The sequence below is a fragment of the Cryptotermes secundus genome, unplaced genomic scaffold (assembly GCF_002891405.2).
Source record: "Cryptotermes secundus unplaced genomic scaffold, Csec_1.0 scaffold649, whole genome shotgun sequence".
In the NCBI taxonomy this organism is placed as follows: domain Eukaryota; kingdom Metazoa; phylum Arthropoda; class Insecta; order Blattodea; family Kalotermitidae; genus Cryptotermes; species Cryptotermes secundus.
In genome coordinates this window covers 520,697-540,563 of record NW_019738882.1, presented here as the reverse complement: position 1 = coordinate 540,563, position 19,867 = coordinate 520,697, and the positions used below count along the sequence as shown (strand labels likewise).

Below are 19,867 nucleotides of genomic sequence, written 5' to 3'. Positions count from 1 at the left end.
TATAATTAATAAATTTTATTGTAATGTATTTAATTGTTCTTTATTTAAAAAACATTTCATATCATGATTAAATAGAATGGAAGTTTCAAAGATTATAATTATCATGCTCTGCATTTATTATTATGCAAAAATCTAAATGCATTATATTAACATATTATCCATTTCTTTCACTTTCTTAAGGTACACGATTACAGATCTCATTGCACACATTTCTTCCACCGATAATTAACAGCCATCACCCACAGTGAGAGAGAAAAAAATACAACTGGTCAACTTCAAATATATCTTTATATCTTCAAATAGATCATACAAAGCAATTTTTTGGTGACCCACGGAAATAACCATACGAAAGTATATTTACATTATAAGCAAACAAGTAAATTAACCTTCTGGCCTATTTCAAAGAATTGCAAGCCTCACCAGAGCATTCACTTGCCACAGCAGAAATCTGGCCATCCTAGTAAGTGCCTGGTCCATATATCACACCAATTTCAAATAGATGTCAGCAGAATTAAAATATAAAATGAAAATGCATTATAAATTTACAGTCTTCCTCACATTTCATCATTTAAGAATGGAATTAAATTTCTTTTTATGATGTGGGATATTCTTCCATGACTGAGATTCTGGTGCTGTTAATGTAGAAATATATCTGTAGGAAATTGGAAGTGATGCACAATAATCACTGTAGCCATATCTACAAAATTTGAGGAAAAAAGATGCTTATTTGTACAGTGGTATGTACCAATTTAAGTGTCTTAGTATGAACACTTAAAATTTACATTCAACTGCCTGCAGATTCTATCCAACAAGAAAATGAATCTTAAGATTACAGTAATACACAAGTCCTTCACAGTACAAAATTAACCTTTTGTATGTACATAACAGTCAGGCAATTCATGTTAAAAATTGGCTGCAACCACATATGCTATTAATTCACTTCTGTACTGCCTTCTGAACATTTTAAGACATGGATAAATTACACTGCTCATTCTCCAACATGCGGTTTACCTCAAGATCTGAATTTCCCTCAATGTTGTTATGCCAAATACTGGAATACTGCCATAATGAATGAAGCAATTAACTTCCTCAAAATAAAACTCTTCACAAAATCCAAAGCTGACAACAGAACCAAATTTAATGACACAAGCCATGTTTAACAATCCTATCTTACTCACATTCATACAATTAATAAAGCCACAAGATTCAGAATATGTACTGGTAACACATTTAATAGTTCTAAAAAAATACAAAAAGCAAATAAATTTTGAAATCAAGTAAGTTCAGCATAATGACCTGAACACTGAATCACAAATGTATTCTGCAGAAGATTCCCAAGGTTTCTGTATATAATTTTTGTAACAGCAAACTTCACTATAACACTTAATGAATGTAAATAACCATTAAAATTACAATCTAATAGCTGATTCCACTTCCATACAATACATTAAGCTGGAATTCTAGCCAAACAGCCTAAAAAGCAATGATTACTGAAACAGTATTGCCTGCCAGGATGTGATGATGTGTAGTTTGGTGTTAAGTTACCATTACTGCAGAGGAAACTGTTACCACCATATTCAGGTTAAAGGTTTTCCTGGAACTCAGGCTACATGGCATCACATTCACTGGTATGAGAACCTCACACCTCATAAACAATTATTTCCTTCTTGACTGTGCATGAATTGGGGAGGAGAATATAAGATTGACAGGATCTTCAGTTCCAGTCCATTGGAGTGGAGGGGGGGGGAGAGAGAGAGGAAAGAGGGTCAGTGTGAGCTTGACTGAATCATCTCTACATCCTAGCAAGAGATTCATATTTTGTAATTCAAAATATGTTCCTCCACAACATGTTGTGTGCAGTAAATCCATCAGCAATTTGAGATTAAAAGAAAATGGCTTGTCTTTCATGGTAATCTGACTCAAGAGCATTCAAGAGGTAAACTGTGAATGGCTCAAGTTCATCTCTCTTGGTCATACCTTTCCTGTATGTAATTGAATTTTCATGATGCTTTGCTCCCTCCAAAAGAAAAACAAGAACCTGAGTATGAAAATTTTGTATTATTTCACATATTTTTAATTCCATTTTAGTGAAGACCAAAAAAATAAAATAATTTGTCTAAAATTTATTTATAAATGGCTAAAACGAGTGATATTAACTTACTTACAAACCTGTACTGAACACACACTGCTGAACCTACCACAAAATGTAGTTTCCTGTATCTATGTCCAGTACACTACGAATTCATTGTTAAGAACAAACAAAAAGTTTTCTCAGTAACATCAAATGTCACACAGTCTCATGCTGTGCAAAACAGCCCTGCTGCTGTGGCTGTTGAGTTTGATTTGAAATTCCTGAATGTGGGGGAAATCAAAGGTGTGAAATGTAATGTCCACTCATGTGCACTTCCAAATGTAGAGAAAAGTATCTTCCTTATGTAATGTAATGCAATGCTTGTTTCTGAACATTTGCCATATTACGTACATAAGGCAGTACTTTTCCCATACATTTTCCTCCATATTTACTGGCTTTAACATACTGGCACCCACCACCGAATATATTATCACCAGGCAAGTTCCAGATATTGCACTAACACAATAAAAATTAATGTACATTACAATCATATTTATATTACACTTCTATTCTTTAGTAATTTCATATCCCGCCATGTTGTTTTCAATTAACTGTGCTATAAAACGATAATTATAAGAACGAATGCACTATTCACAAGCAATACATGTAATGCAAAAATATGTACATATACTGTTTTACATCAATTCCCTTATAACTGGTTTCATTTTCCATATTCATCACATGAGACATGGTGAATAAATAATGTATACAAATGATTAAATAGTGAGGTCTGAAAATAAGTATGAAAAATCTGCAGATCCTTAAAACTGCTGGTATTAGGATAGAATCTTCTGGCATCTCAAAGTCTGGTCTGACTCAGGAGAGATGATATACTTATCACAGTTTATACAGGCTTAAATGAGGCTAGTACAAATGATCTGAAAACCAGTTCTTTTGGAGAAGTCTGGCTGCACTGGTTATCCAAATAAAAGATCAAAAAAGGAGGAAACCCACTCAAAGAGGCTTGGAAAGCCCCAGTTTGTGGTGGTGGTGGATGAGGACGAGGTTCTTATAGATGTGCAGCTAATCATAAAATGGAAAGGAAGTACATTTTATTTTTTGCAAAACTTGCACAGACAAATCCTGTCTCCATACAACATAGTTTTGAATAATGTCACATGAAGACAACTTTGTGAATGAGTACAGTAAAATGAACACTAATATTTCATGAGCTGCAAATCCTGTGATTTTATAAAATGTGTTAGCACAGATATAAAGCAATCAGATGCTCTGTCACAAGTAGAAAATCTACTGCTGATGAACATATGGTGAGCTGAATAGTACTATCTTCTGGGATATAATGCCATGTAGACCACTGAAAGTCAACTGATGTTTTGGAGGAACATATTGCCTTCATCCTCAGGTTAGAACAATAAGCCACCTGCTTTCCCTATCTTTTATTATGTGAGACCATGTGGTTGCAGATGTTTCAGAGGAAAGTACTGCCTTCAACTTCAGGCCTTAAAGATGGTGGCAATATACTGTGCTGGAATATCATGAACTTCTAAGAGACTACATGCTGTCAGATCCCAAAAGATGGTACTTTTTACAGTCACTTCTGTGAGAACCTCAAATCCAACACTAACACCTGAAGAAGGGGAACTGACTCAGGGTAGCTCCAGGAAAGAACTGGACAACAAAATTAATAAGAGATATTAAGAATGGAACAATTAAAAAATGGACGATTATCTGTGAAATTAACTTTAAAGCAAACATGAATGCATCATTCTCATTGCAAGCATAATTCAACCATTGTGAGAAATTTTTTATCCCATGAAATGTCTACTTTTCTCTTTTATGCACAAGAGGCAAAGCCAAATAGCAGAAATCAACTTGGTCATTATATCTATACAAAATCAATTACTGCTTTGCAGATATATTTTATGACACACTGGCAATGTACACTGTCAAGGTCAAGAAATGTGGAGTTTTGCCTCCACTCCCCCATATGTCTTCATACCATAATACTAAACTAATTACACACTGGGATAACTTTGCCTTTTCTTTACCTGGCAATCTACATTAAAAAAATCACACAATCAAGATGCAAAGTATTAAAAAATAAAGAACACTACATTTGAAAGTTTAAATAAAAAACTAACATGATACTCTGTAATTCTCAATCTGAGAAATTTAAGGAATCTTTGACAACTAGCCATTAAGGTACACTGAGATTATGTGGATGTACTGATAGCCACATGACTGATGCTTCCTGTGACATCAATTTAATCGACAAGAATAACTGTTATTTATAATTCTGAAGCCTTTAAACTCAATACAATCAAACGGCAAGTTCGTAACAAATGGATCTTTGAAACAATACACATTAATTTTTTATTTAATCTTTCTAAAGCCAAATTAAAACTTGCATTAAAGTTATCACATCTGTGTGTTGGAATCAACTGTCTGTGAACAAAATTCAGACATATAGAAAAGATTATTACAATCTAGATTATGCAGTAAGTATTTTGAGAATAGTTAAAAGTATATGCTCTTAATGGCTAATGACAAATGCCTGGAAGCATAACAGAGAACACAGTGACAACTCTGCCATGTGCAATACCAAATGAATATAATTTTCAATATCTGAAAAATTTCACTATATACTGAATTCTTTTTCCCTCCTTTGATGCTGAAAATTTTCTTACAAGACTTAAGCAGATATCAGCCTCATGCTAGAAATTACTGGCTGAGCCTCTCAACAGCTGGCAGAGAATAAGTAGTCATGGACTTTACTACTTCCTAGTAGTAGGGAGAAAAATAATGCAAAATTCCAAAAAGGTTCTATCATAAATTAAATACAAAATATACTGAGATGTAATTCAGTTACTGAATAAGGAAATAAACACACTGGTTACATAACTGACTGTAATACTAATGACGTATAACCCACTTCACACCCTACTAAACTTACCACAAGAGACATATACATCAACAACACCATTATCATCATGAACCATGCACAATTAGGTTTAAATGCCTATTTCTACAACTACCAATATTAAACTAGGCAATTAATACAGGAGTGATTTCATTCCTGTTGGTTCTGGGTTAAGAGAATGCAGCCTGTTATATTCAGTTCTTACTAACACATTATATGAATATGAACAAATTATGACAGTTTCTCACATGGCCAGAGATCCACTCTTCAAGTAAACTTGGATTTTAGCATAAATCTGATTTATCCAACTTTACACATCAATAAAAACAGAGTTTCATTGAAATTAACAGCTTAAGGTTCATGCACGTATACTGGAGCAGCAAGTCGACGAATGAAAGGGAGTTAAGCAAAGAGAAAATCATGGAAAAAAAATTGGAGTCCAAATGTATTGAATACTACATCGAATGAAGTTCCATGCAAGAACAGCTTATTCACATTAAAGTATATGGCAGACGCCACGGGTGGAAAGTATCGACAGTATTCAATAATTAATGCTCTACTGATTGAGGAAAGTGTCATATGAAGCAAAGATAAACTAATTTCCTTTATTTTATCTTTTGTTTCTCTCTGATTGTCACTTAAACCCCTGTTTTGCATGGGTAGGAACTATCAATAAGCCAGACCAATATCTAAAGCTCCAACACTGTAAGAAAGTGCTGGATCATGATAAAAAGCTGATTTGTTCTTTCCATCTGAGAAAGGCCAGTAGTGAGAGATCACACTTAATTTTGCACATTCAGGCATGTTTACATTCCTTGATTTCACCACTTTCTTTGCTGCTCCATTATGCATGTACCCTACTTATCACAGTGGCTTTAGCCAAATGTACGACTCATACATAACGCTTCTGAATCAGATACATATTGTTATCACTAAATCAACAGCACTGCTGGCAAAAAAAGTGGGCCATGTATAAATTTCACCATGACAAAAATGTGCAATATGACACATTCATAATTTTGTTTATATCATATATAAATAGCCTGCACCACACTGCTGGGGGGGAAAAGTGTGCCTTGTATAAATTTCACCAAGACAAAAAGAAAATAATTCCAAATCTACATGATTACTTGAACAACAGAACTTCACTCAATTAACCTTGGCACAATAGCTCTGACCAACTGTGCATTAAACAGAATGGCGAGATTGTGATTCTGCCATAGGTACGTGACATGGGTCAACTACTGGCTGCGAAGCTCCTTACCAACACTGTATGACACTATTTTATTCCAGTCAATCTTTGCGCGTGTGACTGGCAACTGACGGCGCAGAGCTTTGAATGTGGTGTCAGACATGGTCTGGTAGTTTTCAGAAATTGCACACTGGTATTCTGATTCTGCAGTTTCCACCTGCCGAACAAATTCCTTGGCAAGTTCTGCAGGAGATGTGGATGTTAAATTCTCCTTCACATCCTTGGAGCTTACAAGCTGGACATTTCCGTCTTCATAGTAGTGTACCTATTTATAAAAATATCAGTATTACTGCACATAATATGTTGAATCATTTTGTGGTCTTATGGGTAGGAAGAGGCAGAACAATCCTCTAGAAACAATGGTAGCCACCTCCCAGATTACTTGGCATTACACAAGATCATACTGTGCACATATGCTAAAAGCAAGAATTGTAGAGACAGAAGAAACGTCCATTGCAAGGTAACAACACATGACTCGGTGTTTTCCATGTGGTCCATGCCAAGTTCCCACAGCAACAGGGATGTGTGCAACAAAAGAGGAAGCAGCGTTTTCTATCCGACCCGCAATGAAGCTACACAAGGAATCACTTTTGAATTATGAGTCAGTTCAGCTCCAAACATACTAAATGAAGAAAGTACCAGAGAATTGGAGGCAGCAGTCAGAATATGAGGTTTGCATGAGATGATCGCCACCCTGTGTGGATGTGTCCAGAAGCAGAGTAACATACACCACTGGAAACCAATGCCAAGCAACATGACTGAGGACACTAGTCTGTGTGATAGCAATTTGTGAAGTGCATTTATGAGCTGTAAAAGCATCGAATAAATCCAGCTATCAAGCCAAAACCCATCTATCATCACTCGAACACGTGCCATTATTATTATACCTTGCTGCCAATGAAACCTCACATTTTATATAAAAAATGGAATCAAATGTAGAAAGTATATCATAAGCTCTAGGACACATTAAATGATTATAAAAAGCACATGTGAAAATTATATAAATATTACATAATGCCACAAAATATGAAATTTAGACATTTCAAAACTAATTTTCCAAAATGGGTAAAAATCGTTTAAAATACAAAACCTTCCAAATTCTAGCTATTTACTAAATGGTAAAATTACTTTTATCCTTGAAATATTCAAGAACAAAGGAATCACTTTCCAGCTGACCAACGAACTTTCCCACCATTCACATCATAATTATATATTATACATCATATCTGACAAAAAAGTTGCACGTTTTTCAAATTTCATTCATCGAAGAATTGTGTCCAGTTTTATCCAAATTTGTGACGACTATGCTAGAATGCGTTCAATGATCGAAGCAACCTGACAGATGCATAGAGCGCAGACATTTCTCAGATTGCTGCTGTAACTGCTGATAGCTGACTGAGTCATTAGTGCTGATAAATGTGCGCCGTCAGGTGGTCTGATTGTGTCACTGCAGCAAGTCGCATTAATAGTCAGTCTGTGTTACAAGTGTTGATAGGCGGTGGACATTTATACTGAAATGAAGTTCACTATTGAATGGTGGGTTTATTGCCAAAAATTTTGCAAGGAAAAACTTACAGAAAATGTAGCCATAAGTTTTGTCATGAATATCCTGACTCACCAGTTCCCTACAGTCATATGTATGCAAGCTTGTGAAAAAGTGGTGGGCCACAGGTTCAGTGTGACATAAAGAAGCAATTGAAGAGGATCGTGCTGACTGAAGAAAAGGTTCGGGATACTGAGGCAAGACTACAGATCTGTCCTCGAAAATTGTTAAGGTGTTTAGCACAGGAAACCAGTGTTTCGCTAGGATCTGCTTTCACAGCCACAAAATTAATCAAATTTTGCCCACACAAATAACAGTTGTCCATGAGCTGAGACAACCAGATTATGCAGCAAGAATTCCTTTTTGCAACTGGCTGCTGCAAAATGTGTACGATGGAATTGTGGATCCACAGTTTCTGTTCATGACTGATGAAGCATGGTTTCATGTTAGTGGCCATGTCAATGCACAAAATGTAAGAATATGGAGCGATGAAAATCCTCATGCCATACACCAAGTGCAATTACATAGTGAAAAAGTGGGGGTGTGGTGAGCTGTAAGTCCATGGTGAATCACTGGCCCCTTATTTTCCCACGAAACTGTGAACTCTGACTGCTACATGAATGATTACTAAATCTGTACTTCAATCAGCTGACTGCTAAAGAAAGACAATATGAGTATTTTCAGCAAAGCCACGCTACAGCACATACGGCCAGTGCATCCATGGTCACAATAAAGGAAGTGTTTGAAGAAAGAATTATCAGCAGGGGACTGTGGCCTTCAAGATCCCCAGAGCTGTTTTTGCGATTTTTATCTTTGGGGAAACCTAAAGCAAAAAGTCTACAAGATAATCCTCGCAACACTGAAGCTCTGCAGAATGAAATATCATGCGTAATTAATTAGTTCATTTACCATGAACCAACTTAAGAAAGTGTCACATAATTTATTTATGTGATGTGAGGCATGTTTGCAAGCAGAAGGGGGTCACTTTCAGCACTTGTTATAAAGCACAGTTTGTGTTGCCTTCTTATAAATGTGTGCATGTACAGAAACTGATGTGAAGCAATCAGCAACACGACTGTACTTTCGCCAGCAGGGAAGGGCACAGTAGTCGCGGAGAAACATTCCACCCACTTTACGCTAGCGAGATTGCGCACGTTTATAAGTGCTAATGACTCATTCTGCTATTGGCAGTTACAGCAGCAATCTGTGAGAAATTTTGTGTCTGATCTAAGCTGCTGCCAGGTTTCCTCGATCATTGAATGCCTTGTACTTCTCTGCTTTCTTGTACATTAAGTTTATGTGCAAAAGTGCTGTGATGGCACAAATTAACAAGTTTTGAAATATTTCCATGTCTTCGGGAACCCTTGAACTTGAGACCACAGTATGAGGACAAGGGAAAAATGTCACTGTAAAGGGAGAACATCTTCCAGAGGAGAATATGGAAATACTGGCATGTACGTATATTTTCCTTGTAAAAATTCTAGGCCAACCTTGAAACACCTAGATATAACATGAGAAGATACTGTCATGTTTCAGGAGTGCTGGTTGTGTGTGTGTGTCTGTATGTACATACATATATAAATATGAATGTACACCTTGTTAGTGCCTGAACAGTTGGGAGTATATTATTTATATCTGGTAGTTACCAGTAGTTACAGGTCGATGTCAAGTCTAGCTCCAAAAATCGAGGCCCTTCCAATAGGTCTCAAAAACAAAATGGCGATTTTATCGAAAATGACTCCAATTTTGATTAAATTTTGGCAATTTATGGAGATCACCCTAAATAAATCGGCACAGGCAATACCTTCAGGAAAAAGGACCCAAATGTTTATGCAACACGTACACTCCTAGGTTGAGACAAACAATGGTTTGCCAAACAGCAATCACAATTGTTTCAAAGGTAATGATGTCAAGGACAACATAATACGAGAAACCAGCTTTAATGGCTGGGTTTCACTGTTGTTTGATAATCTGGAACCAACAATAGTCTACCAAGCAATAATCAATATCCTTTCAAAGATAATGTGATCGTCCTCCTCCTCTTCATCATCATCGCCATCATCATGGCCAGGGTCAACTGAATATGAGTAAGATGTGCAACATTTTTGCACCTACTTTAATAATGTCACATGTCTGGTGTTCCGTGAGGAATAGTAAAGGGTTCTCAGTCGGTGATCGGATTTATAGACACCTTCTTTTACAATCTCCCTTATTCACAATCAATTGTAGTGCTACTGCTAATCTACCCACTCCACAAATCACTAGGGCACGCTATCCATTTCCTGGCAACGGACTTATCACAGGAACTATCACTTCAAATCACTATGAAGTCTTCTTGGCATTTCTTGTTCAAACACCTTGGAATGCCCACCCTCCAGAACTTGACCTAATTCTCCAAAGTTAATTCTCTAACCCAATTATCTCATCCACTCCTAGCTACAGACTCTCGGTAAACAGACTTGGTACCAAAGACACAGAAAACACGTCTCACATGCCAGACTGCTTGTTCATTATTCCATTACCAGCACTGGGCATGGCGCGGACCACATATAGAACACTTCTTCTGTTGCCATTTATAAACACTCAGCATGGACCAAAGCCTCTCTATTGTTGTGTGATGTCACAGTGTATGCAAAATGTGTTTAGCATGCATTACATAGCAAAAGTCCGTACATGGACCGCAGAAGACACTGCTTCTGTATTGTTGGCCGCGTGTTGTGGGCGTTGCCTAGAAATGGGGCTACACATCACAATACTGTCTTCACGCTATTTCAAAACCAATTTTACCAAAATGAAATTAATAAAAAAAATCAACTCACATAATAAAAGTAAGAAACATTAGAAAAATATATATTTCAATAACTGAGCTAAAAAGGTAAAGTTGTCCATGCTTAATTAAGCACTATGCCATGAAGGCATATGGGGGAGTGAATGTATAGATCCGCATTTTCTTAACCTCAGCACTGGCTGGAGGTGTGTGGTCAGCTTCACGCCCCCGGCCACCGTTCTTGGCCTCACCACTAGATGGAGGTGAGTAGTCCGCTGCACCCCCTAGCCGCTTTACCCTGGGAAAATCGTCCCTGGTACCCATCTGACAGAAGGCTGGGTGGACCCCACAGCCAGTCTGGATGCTACGTGGAAGAGAAAAATCTTGTCCCTGCCAAGAATTGAGCCCCTATATAAATGCATGCGTACAGCCTTGTTCCCGTCCTCTCCGCACATCCACCACTGAAAAAGAAATACCCTACCTGTACTTTGAGAATACCACGCAGCTCTATGGATGCTGATCCTTGGGGCAGAGTGATGCACCACTGGGAACGCCATCTACCATTCCAGTAGTTGTTGGGTTGGAACTGATGATCTTCAATACAGGCCGTTACAGTGCTTCCACCCTGATGGATTTTCCCAAATACACTGCAGACACCATTCTTGTAGTGGCTCATCGTGTATGTTGTCAGTTCTGATTCAATAGCTGAACGCCACTGTTCAGTTGTCGAGTCTGGTGTCCATGACTAGCAACAACCAGATGAGAAACTTAACAATGGGTGATATGAAGAACTACAGCAACACCTTTAACTTCAGCAATCATGTCCCAGACTTCTTCCAGAAACATTACATAGATGTAACTGTAAGAACTGGTACCTTGTCTATTCATGTGCGTATAATTAAGAATTCCCTGAAACAAGCAAAATCTTCATTCCCAATATTTTTCAATTCTGCTATAGAATAAGCCATCAGAAAATTATTCCTTCCCCCCAAAATAACACAAGGGAATGAAACTGAATATAATACATCACCTTCTAGTCCATGCTGATGTTACCTGATGTAATGTTTTAGCATGTTTTGGAGCAGTTACTTATAGTTTGTCACACATGATCTTGATGTCAGTTTGTTTTACTTTGCTATATTACACACTGCAGTATGGAACTCACTACTCGGTTCTTGTAACATGTGCCATTTGGACACGTGAACTTCCCTTCCCACAGACTTACAGGTTTTGTACACATATTTCTACAACAGTTGACCACAAACACAAAAGATGAGGTACAATGAGTTTCTGAAAGGTATGACAAAAGGGGGTAAGTATGGAGAATCTAATAGGTGTGGGCATACTATTACGTGACCTGGCCTCCAACCACATGTTTTACGTCTATGCAACAACAATAATAATATACATGGGAACAAGCTTCTGCCCTACCATGCATGTGTTATCTACAGTGTGTGAAGGAGCCTTATGAACAAAACCTTACACTGCAGACATTGTACCCCGCCATAAAATAGTGTCTCCAGTTAAGGATTCAAGGTAATATTGCAAAGAAAACGGAAAGGTTGAAGCCTTCTGTGATTATGGGAGAAAGATTTGCAAAATTGTTTACAGATGCTTAGATCTAATGCAATAGTATATGACCAACTCATCTAGAACACTCTGGATATTATTTCACCTCAACCAATCACATTTCAAAATTGTGTTATGTATTAAAAATAATTTACCTGCCCAGTGTAGGTCTTCCATGACCAACCTCCCAGTATACTACATCTTTATGGTAATAGGAGTGGAAGTCCCAACAGTTTTGTAATAATGTTTCAACAGATATCATTCAAGAAGTTTAGTTCCTGGATGTTCACAGAGTCAGTGCAGGCAGTGTTGCTGATATTTTGGAGGTACATGCTGCCACCGTCTTGAGCATCAAGGTATGTAGGACACATGAGTTACTGTATGTATGTCACTCATGTGAAAGAACCACTGGGGCGGGGAAGCACGATGTCCCATCTAGGACAACAGCGACAACGAAGTAGCATGTACCTCCAAAACATCACCAACATTGTTCACATCCACATGCCTTAAACACAAAAAAGCTGAAATTTCCATCAACAGTTAATCAGTGATAAAGCCTAAAATCAGTAAGAAATCATCCATTTGGCAGGAGCCTAGCTGAATGTTAAAGAAAAAATTTAACTTCCTACTTGTCAGAAAGTTAATTAGAAGGCAAACTCTTATTTAAGTCGATTTTTAGCTTATCAGTCAGTGGAAGTCAAGTAGACAGTTAGCTGGAAAGCAAGCAGTGATTTGAAATTCATAATACCTAGTTTAACAGTACTATGGAAACATATGTGAGTGTCTTTACAGTGACGAGTGAAATGACATACAATGAAATTGAAGTTTTGGTCTTATAAGAAAGTATAGCAATTACCAATTTCATTACCTCATGCTTCTACAGTCCTGCAGACAAAATTCCTGAATGTTGTTCAACCTGTTACTGCATCCTGAAATATCTCAACCCTCTGTACTGAACAAGCGAGCAACATTAAAACAAAGTACATGGTGGATTTTTACTTGGTTAACCAGTTCCACAGCTCTGCACTTCACGGTGACCAGTGCACTGCCAGCTGTGAGGTGCATATGAATTTTGCCAAGGAATCAGCAGGCCTGATGGTCGATAACATTCAAAATGAAGTAGTTACAATTCACAGATCACAGGCAGTGTTGAAAATGTTGTCCCTCTACACCCATATATATTTTGCAATCAACCAGACAAAAACTTTCACTGGTTGAAGCAAGACTTCATGTGTTAGATGTGGATTCTGTGAACTCCAGTAGTGATTATTTTGCACACTTACATATCCCTGCAAGTCAAACCACACTTCATCAGAAAAGAATGTCAATTGCAGAGCAGCTGGATCAGGTGACACGAATTACTGTTGTTTTATAGGTTCTAAGCTTTAGCAATTGTGTTGCCATTCTTGCACTAGACTTTGACATTCCAGTATCTTGAGCTACACGTTTCAGTGATTTTCTAGGGGTACTTTCAAGTGTGGCCCCTATGTCATCTAACTTCTCCTCGGGAAGCAATCAGCGCTTATTATTATTATTATTATTATTATTTTACTGCAATTGGGTGTTCACCTGGTGGCAGTATAACTCACACTGATACAGGCAAGGAGAGTCTATAACATAAGGGAATAATACAAAATACTAAAATACAATACAGAAAATAAGGTACACATAGTGCAAATCCAATCATATAAAGTTATAAAAGGGCATGTGCTTGTGTTCGTTTCACTGCACTAGAACACGAAATACTTCACATTACTTCACTTTTTTTCATTCAACTCCACCTAAGGCCTCTGTAATTACAACAGCTTTCCTAACCCTCTTCTAAAAGTGTTTAGTTTACAGGGGAAAGATGCTAGTATGCCTGCGGGTAAACTGTTCCAATCCTTTATGATCCTATTTACAAAGGAATATTTGCCAATATCTGTCTACTGTCTGTCTTGTCTAATGACAGTCCCACTGTTCTAAGTTTATTCATCAAACTGTGGTTTGTCTGCTGGGAACTATTTCATCATGAAATTTACGTCAAAATTTCTGCCAACACTTTTGAACATTGGTGTCTTACAGAAACGCACGCTGCTCTAAAGTATACTGCACCATAATGTACCATTGCTCACTAACTGTGAGCACAAATGGCTAATGGAGCTGATAACTGCTGAAAAATCATAAACAAACTCCCACGCACGAACCACACTGCTTGATGTGAAACATAATTCCATCAAGAGGTCCACAAGTTAATTACCTTCCTACATTCCATGTGTTATCAACCACCAGGTATGCTGATTCATTGGTAAAATTTGTATGTTACTCACGGCAAGCAGCACACTGGTCACTGTGAACTGGTCAACAAAGTTAAAAAAACTTTGTGTCTGGTTGGAACAATGATATGCCAGTGTGGGCTGGTTAGTTACATCATAAACACAAACACAGCGGCTCTATCAGACACTAGTAAGGAAGTCTGACTAGAAGTAAATACTAAAAGAACTAAATATAAGCTTAGGTTACCACTTGATCACCAAACTGTATGACAAAACCATAACATAAAGATGGTTAACAGATCTCTGAAGACATGGAACATTCCAAATATTTGGGAATGGTACTACTAATCAAAATTGCATTTATGAATAAATTATGCAGATTACATTTGAGCAATACTTGCTGCCATCAGTTAAAGACCCTCTGAAGCACACAGAGGGTGTGTGAGAACAAACTGGGTGCTGGGGAGAATATATGGAACGAAGAGCAAGGAAGTAACAGGAAGCTGGAGAACACCACACAATGAGGAACTTCATAACTTACACCCATTATAAAATAACAATGGGATGAAAAATCAAGGGAGGTGGGTGGGACACGCAGCACACATGGAACAGAAGAGAAATGTCTGCAAGAAAACTTAAAGGAAAAAGGCAATTTGGAAGGTCTGGGCATACATGGGAGGATACTACTAAAATGTGGCTTGAAGAAAGAAGATTAACATCAACTGCGTTCACCTAGATCAGGATAACGACAAGTGGCAGGTTCTTGTGAACTGAGTAATAAACTTTTGGGTTCCACAAAATGCTGGTACTTTCTAGACTAGCTACACAAAAAAAAGAAGAAGAAGAAGATTGATTATCCAGCTAGAATCTTGGTTTTAAAAAAATAACCTGCTTATAAACACGGATAAGACCAAAACAATGCTATTCCAATTAAATAAACCGTATGACATTTCGGAGCCAGTTATTACTTTCAAAAATATAAAAATTAATTATACAACACAGTTCAGATTTTTAGGTATCAATATAACACATAATCTAAAATGGAGGTCACATATGCAGCCCTTGTGTCTAAAACTGAATAAGGTATGTTACATTATTAAATCCTTGAAAGATGTAATGAGTTTATATATACTCAGAAATATACACTTTGCCAAATTTGAGTCCTTAGTAAGTTATGGTTTGATTTTTTGGGGGTGGAGAAAGCGAAAATAGCGAAGTACTAAAAATACAAAAGAGGATACTTCACTTAATGAAAGGTATAAATAGCAGAACATCATGCAGACCTATTTTTAAAGAACTAAAGATTTTGACTGTTACCTCTTTGTATATTTTTGAGGTGTTGTGCTATTTACAGAAATATAATTTATACTCTACGAGAAATTCAGATTTATATGAACACAGTACTAGAAGGAAAGACGATTTTCATGTGTCACATTGTAACACATCAACTTATAAGAAGAGTGTTATCAATATGGATACTAAATTGTATAACAGACTGTTTGGAATTAAGAAAGTTGGATGTAGAGACTTTAAACATGGGATAAAAGTGTTTTTACTAGATCATCCATTCTATACACTGTATGAGTTTCTCTTAGAGGGACAGTAGTAAAACTCTATTCAGCAATGGATAGGGATAACAAATGGTTGCTTGCAGTATCATAATGTGTTCGGTGATTGACATGGTCATATGTATGTATGTATTTACTGTAATACTCTTGATATTCTCTTGATGAACGTGTAAGGTTGGCTTGCATTTTGATTTACATATTGTATCTAATGTGACTGTTTATCTGGTTTGATGGTGTGTGTTATATTTTAGTTATAGGTTAACCATGTCAAGCATGACTGTATATTGTTGACAAATTCTAATCCTTTAGGCATTTGGGCAAAAGGATTTCAAGAATGATATATTTAAAGATGTGACTTGTTTGCATGTCACTGTTGTAGCAATTATGAATGCCAAATAAAAATGAAACAAAATACATAACATATAAACATATAACATATAAAGTTGTATATTGTAACACAGCAGGATGCACGAAATGAAAATTATTTAAGAATGTCAAGATCTCCTTTGGATATTCTATGTATAACTGAAATACGCATAGACAGCTTATATTCCTACTGTAGAGCAAAATGCATTACACCTATGTGATCACATTTTGGCTGTTTTTGCCATTTTACTCTCAGTATATATTCTCATTATTAATCTTTGTATCTGATAATATTTCCTTATTTATTTATGATATCAATACCAGAAGCAAAATATTTTTTACCATTAACAACCAAGGTTGTCAATTTATATAAATGGTGTTTATTATATGGGTATAAAGACATTTAATCACTTACTTTCTTACATAAAAATATTGTTAGACGATAAGAATCAATTTAAAAACCCTTTGAAAAATTGCCTTCTACTAAATTCTTTTTATTCACTGAAGGACTTTTTTGATAGTAAATACTAATCTTAACGTTATATTTTTATCCATATGTTTTATTCATCATAAGCTGATTTATTTTTGCATAAGATATATAATCACCTACTTTCTGGCATGAAGACTTGTATTAAATTTAAGATGTTGCCATGTATAAAGTAGGAAGCTAAATCAGACTGGTTTATTGTTTCATCTGACCTATGCTTAATTTCTATATAGCATGTGTATTTTTTACTAATTTCTTAATTGCTATGTTACGTATTTATTGTACATTTTATTGTACAGGTTATCTGTTTGTGATCGGTTCTATATCCGTCAGGCGTACTCTGTAGCCTCGACTGGATAGATGGAATTTTACAATGAATGAATGAAAGAAAAAAAATCACTCTTTTCACCAGATTTTGTCTGCAAAAGCTGCCTTATACAACTTAATTATCGAAATGAACCTGCAAGATTTTTGTTAAGTCATGTGTACCCAGTTAAACATATAGAGTAGAATAAGCATGCCTTATTAACAAAGGTTAATAACTCATCAATTTCTCTTGGACATCCATTATGTTCTCATGATACAAAATACTATGTGGGCTGAGTTCAGGACTGCCTTATTTATTGTAATTTGAATAACTTTCAAGTGCACTGGTAAGATATCAATTCGTAATCTTTCACATATGACACGAATGTCATAAGTATACAGCCCATCTATTTGAGTGAGTCATCAGACCTAATGTACCTACAGCACGTTGCGTTGGAACTACCTCGTGAACATAAAATTATTAAAAACTTTGTATACCTGATAATCTGAAGCTTCCTTTTTTAGATGGTCATATTTGAAACTCTGTCGAGACCTGTCATCAAAAAAACGACCACCTCCAAGGTCATTGTGCTCAGTAATCAATGCTTTATATTCGGAACCTTGAATTTTGACCGGAGTCAACTGATCCTTGTTGTACTGCGAAAATGCAGATGAAGCACCTTCTTTCAACAAACTATCGTTATTCAACAGTACTCTAACATCGTTGAAAACTTCATTAAATTCACCAGGAGGAGAATGTAAGATGAAATTCGTCACAATTCGAACCTTTTCTTGGTCTGTTATTGGTTCATCATTGTCAGCCGCCATCTTATCACCTTTCATTGCAGCACTTACTATCGCGTACTATCGATTAGTCATTCCGAGTAAGTAACATCGCTTCAAAACAGAAATTCTCACAGGGAAACCAACCATACCAATGGAGTAGAACGAGTTGAATATGTTGGATTTCAGTTCTCTTAGCGTTGTCCGACAAAGTTTTATTTTCTAGCAATTAATTGGGTGTCCACAGTCTAGTGCCGCGCTACAAATTGATATCTAAGGGAAAGTAATTCTATGTTCACAAACTACTACTGAATTACAAGGTCAATAAATCACACCAAGGCATTATGGAAAATAATAAAAAAAGGTATGAGGTAATTATCGAAAAACAAATCAAAACATTTCTTTAAAAACAGGATCCATAATAGTTACAAATCCTTAGTACATATCCCATTAATTTAATGTTTTTTTCGTAGAGAAAGTGGTTATATGAAAATAAGGACTCTAAATTTGGTCATGATACTGTTAATAATAAAATATTAAATTTCAGTTCCACGTTTCTCTCCACAGTTACTGACGATGTGATATTAAAATGTACCCAGTAAACTAAAAGGTAAATTTTTAGCAGGCTATGATGAAATTCCTGAAAAGCTAGTAAAAGATAGTATTCAGTTTATTAAAGAAACCACTAACCTTTATAACCGATATTTCATTATGTTCTGGAAACTTCCAAGATTTGATGAAATTTGCTAAATTTCGGCCTATTTACAAAAAAAAAAAAAAAAAAATCCAATTATTGACCAATTTTAATTTAGCCTTTTTTTTTAATTCTTGAAATAATAATATATAAAACAGTAGTGACCTTCCTAAAGAAGCACAACGTGATATCTGAGGCAGTGGCTTCAGAGAGAAGAAATCTAGTAATACAGCAACACAAGCCTTAATAGAAGATATCCAGGAAACACTGGATAATAAGCTGTTAGTTATGGGCATGTTTTTAGATTTAACTAAGACCTTTGATGTTCATTCATTCATCTATCTGTAATCTGTCAAGACGACAGTTCCACAGTCTCTTCCAAAACAGTTCCTCCACTTGATGTGATCTAGAGCTTTCTCCGTCAAATGAAAATATCCTCTTCTGTCCCCAAGGTCATCCAGTATCTTCTTACGTCTTCTGGTCACTTTTATCTGCCCCTCTATTTTTCCTTCAATAACTTCTTTTAGAAGGCAGTTACCGCGTAAGATATGAACAATGCAATTAGCCTTCTGTTTTCTTATTTCGTGTAGGATATTCCTCTGCCCACTGACTCAAAATAACACATCTTCATTTCTCACATACTCAGTCCAACTGATCTTCTCCATCCTTCTCTAACACCACATTTCGAAGCTTTCCAGCTGTTTCTGATCTACTGCCTTGTATGTCAAAGTTTCAGCCCCATACAAAGCAATGCTCCAAACGTAAAATTTCACTAGTTTCTTTCTCAAATTTAAGTCCAATTTGTTGGTAAAAAGATTCTTCTTGCTAAATGCAGCTTTTGCCATGGCAATCCTAGATTTAATTTCACACGTACACCTTCCATCATCTGTTAACAAGCTACCAAAATATTTAAAACATTTCACATTCTCCAGTTGTTTTTGGTCTATCTTTATTGTGACTGGGTTTGGTTGTCTCAAAATTTTCATTACTTTTGTTTTTTCTACATTAACTTCCATGCCATAGCACCTTCCAATTTCGATTAGTCTCTCAATCATACCCTGTAGCACAGTTTCTTCCTTAGCCATTAACACAAGATCATCTGCATATTTCACAGTTTGAATAATTTGCCCTCCTAATTTGAAGTCTCCAAGCCCGTCCAGAGCTTCTTTGGTAAGGCATTCGCTGTACAAGTTGAACAAAATTGGTGATAAACAGCATCCTTGTCGAACTCCTCTTCCAATCTTCACACTTCTTGTCTCCCCTCT

General features: G+C 36.3%; 1 protein-coding gene and 1 long non-coding RNA gene across 2 annotated transcripts in view; one reads left to right on the top strand and one right to left on the bottom strand.

Annotated features, from left to right (window-relative positions):
* Positions 1–269: 269 nt before the first annotated feature.
* On the bottom strand, positions 270–18,049 carry LOC111871229 (F-actin-capping protein subunit alpha). The gene is made up of 3 exons (XM_023864185.2): positions 17,624–18,049; positions 11,056–11,319; positions 270–6,529 (listed from the first exon to the last, which is right to left on the bottom strand). Exons 1-3 carry the CDS (start codon positions 17,966–17,968, stop codon positions 6,254–6,256), a joined length of 885 nt encoding a protein of 294 aa, XP_023719953.1. The 5' UTR covers positions 17,969–18,049; the 3' UTR covers positions 270–6,253.
* A 158-nt stretch (positions 18,050–18,207) lies between these two features.
* LOC117282840 overlaps positions 18,208–19,867 on the top strand; it is a 15,605-nt gene continuing 13,945 nt past the window's right edge. Inside the window, exon 1 of the long non-coding RNA XR_004513747.1 lies at positions 18,208–18,279. This is a non-coding gene — a long non-coding RNA (uncharacterized LOC117282840). The remainder of the gene's footprint in view (positions 18,280–19,867) is intronic.

Excerpts from the sequence above, each read along its gene's own strand:
- LOC111871229 (XM_023864185.2), bottom strand. The coding sequence starts at position 17,968 with ATGAAAGGTGATAAGATGGCGGCTGACAATGATGAACCAATAACAGAC. Across the intron at positions 11,320-17,623 it reads AGGAAGCTTCAGATTATCAG|TCATGGACACCAGACTCGAC; the intron begins GTATACAAAGTT and ends GGTTGTTGCTAG. Across the intron at positions 6,530-11,055 it reads GTGGTATTCTCAAAGTACAG|GTACACTACTATGAAGACGG; the intron begins GTAGGGTATTTC and ends TTTTATAAATAG.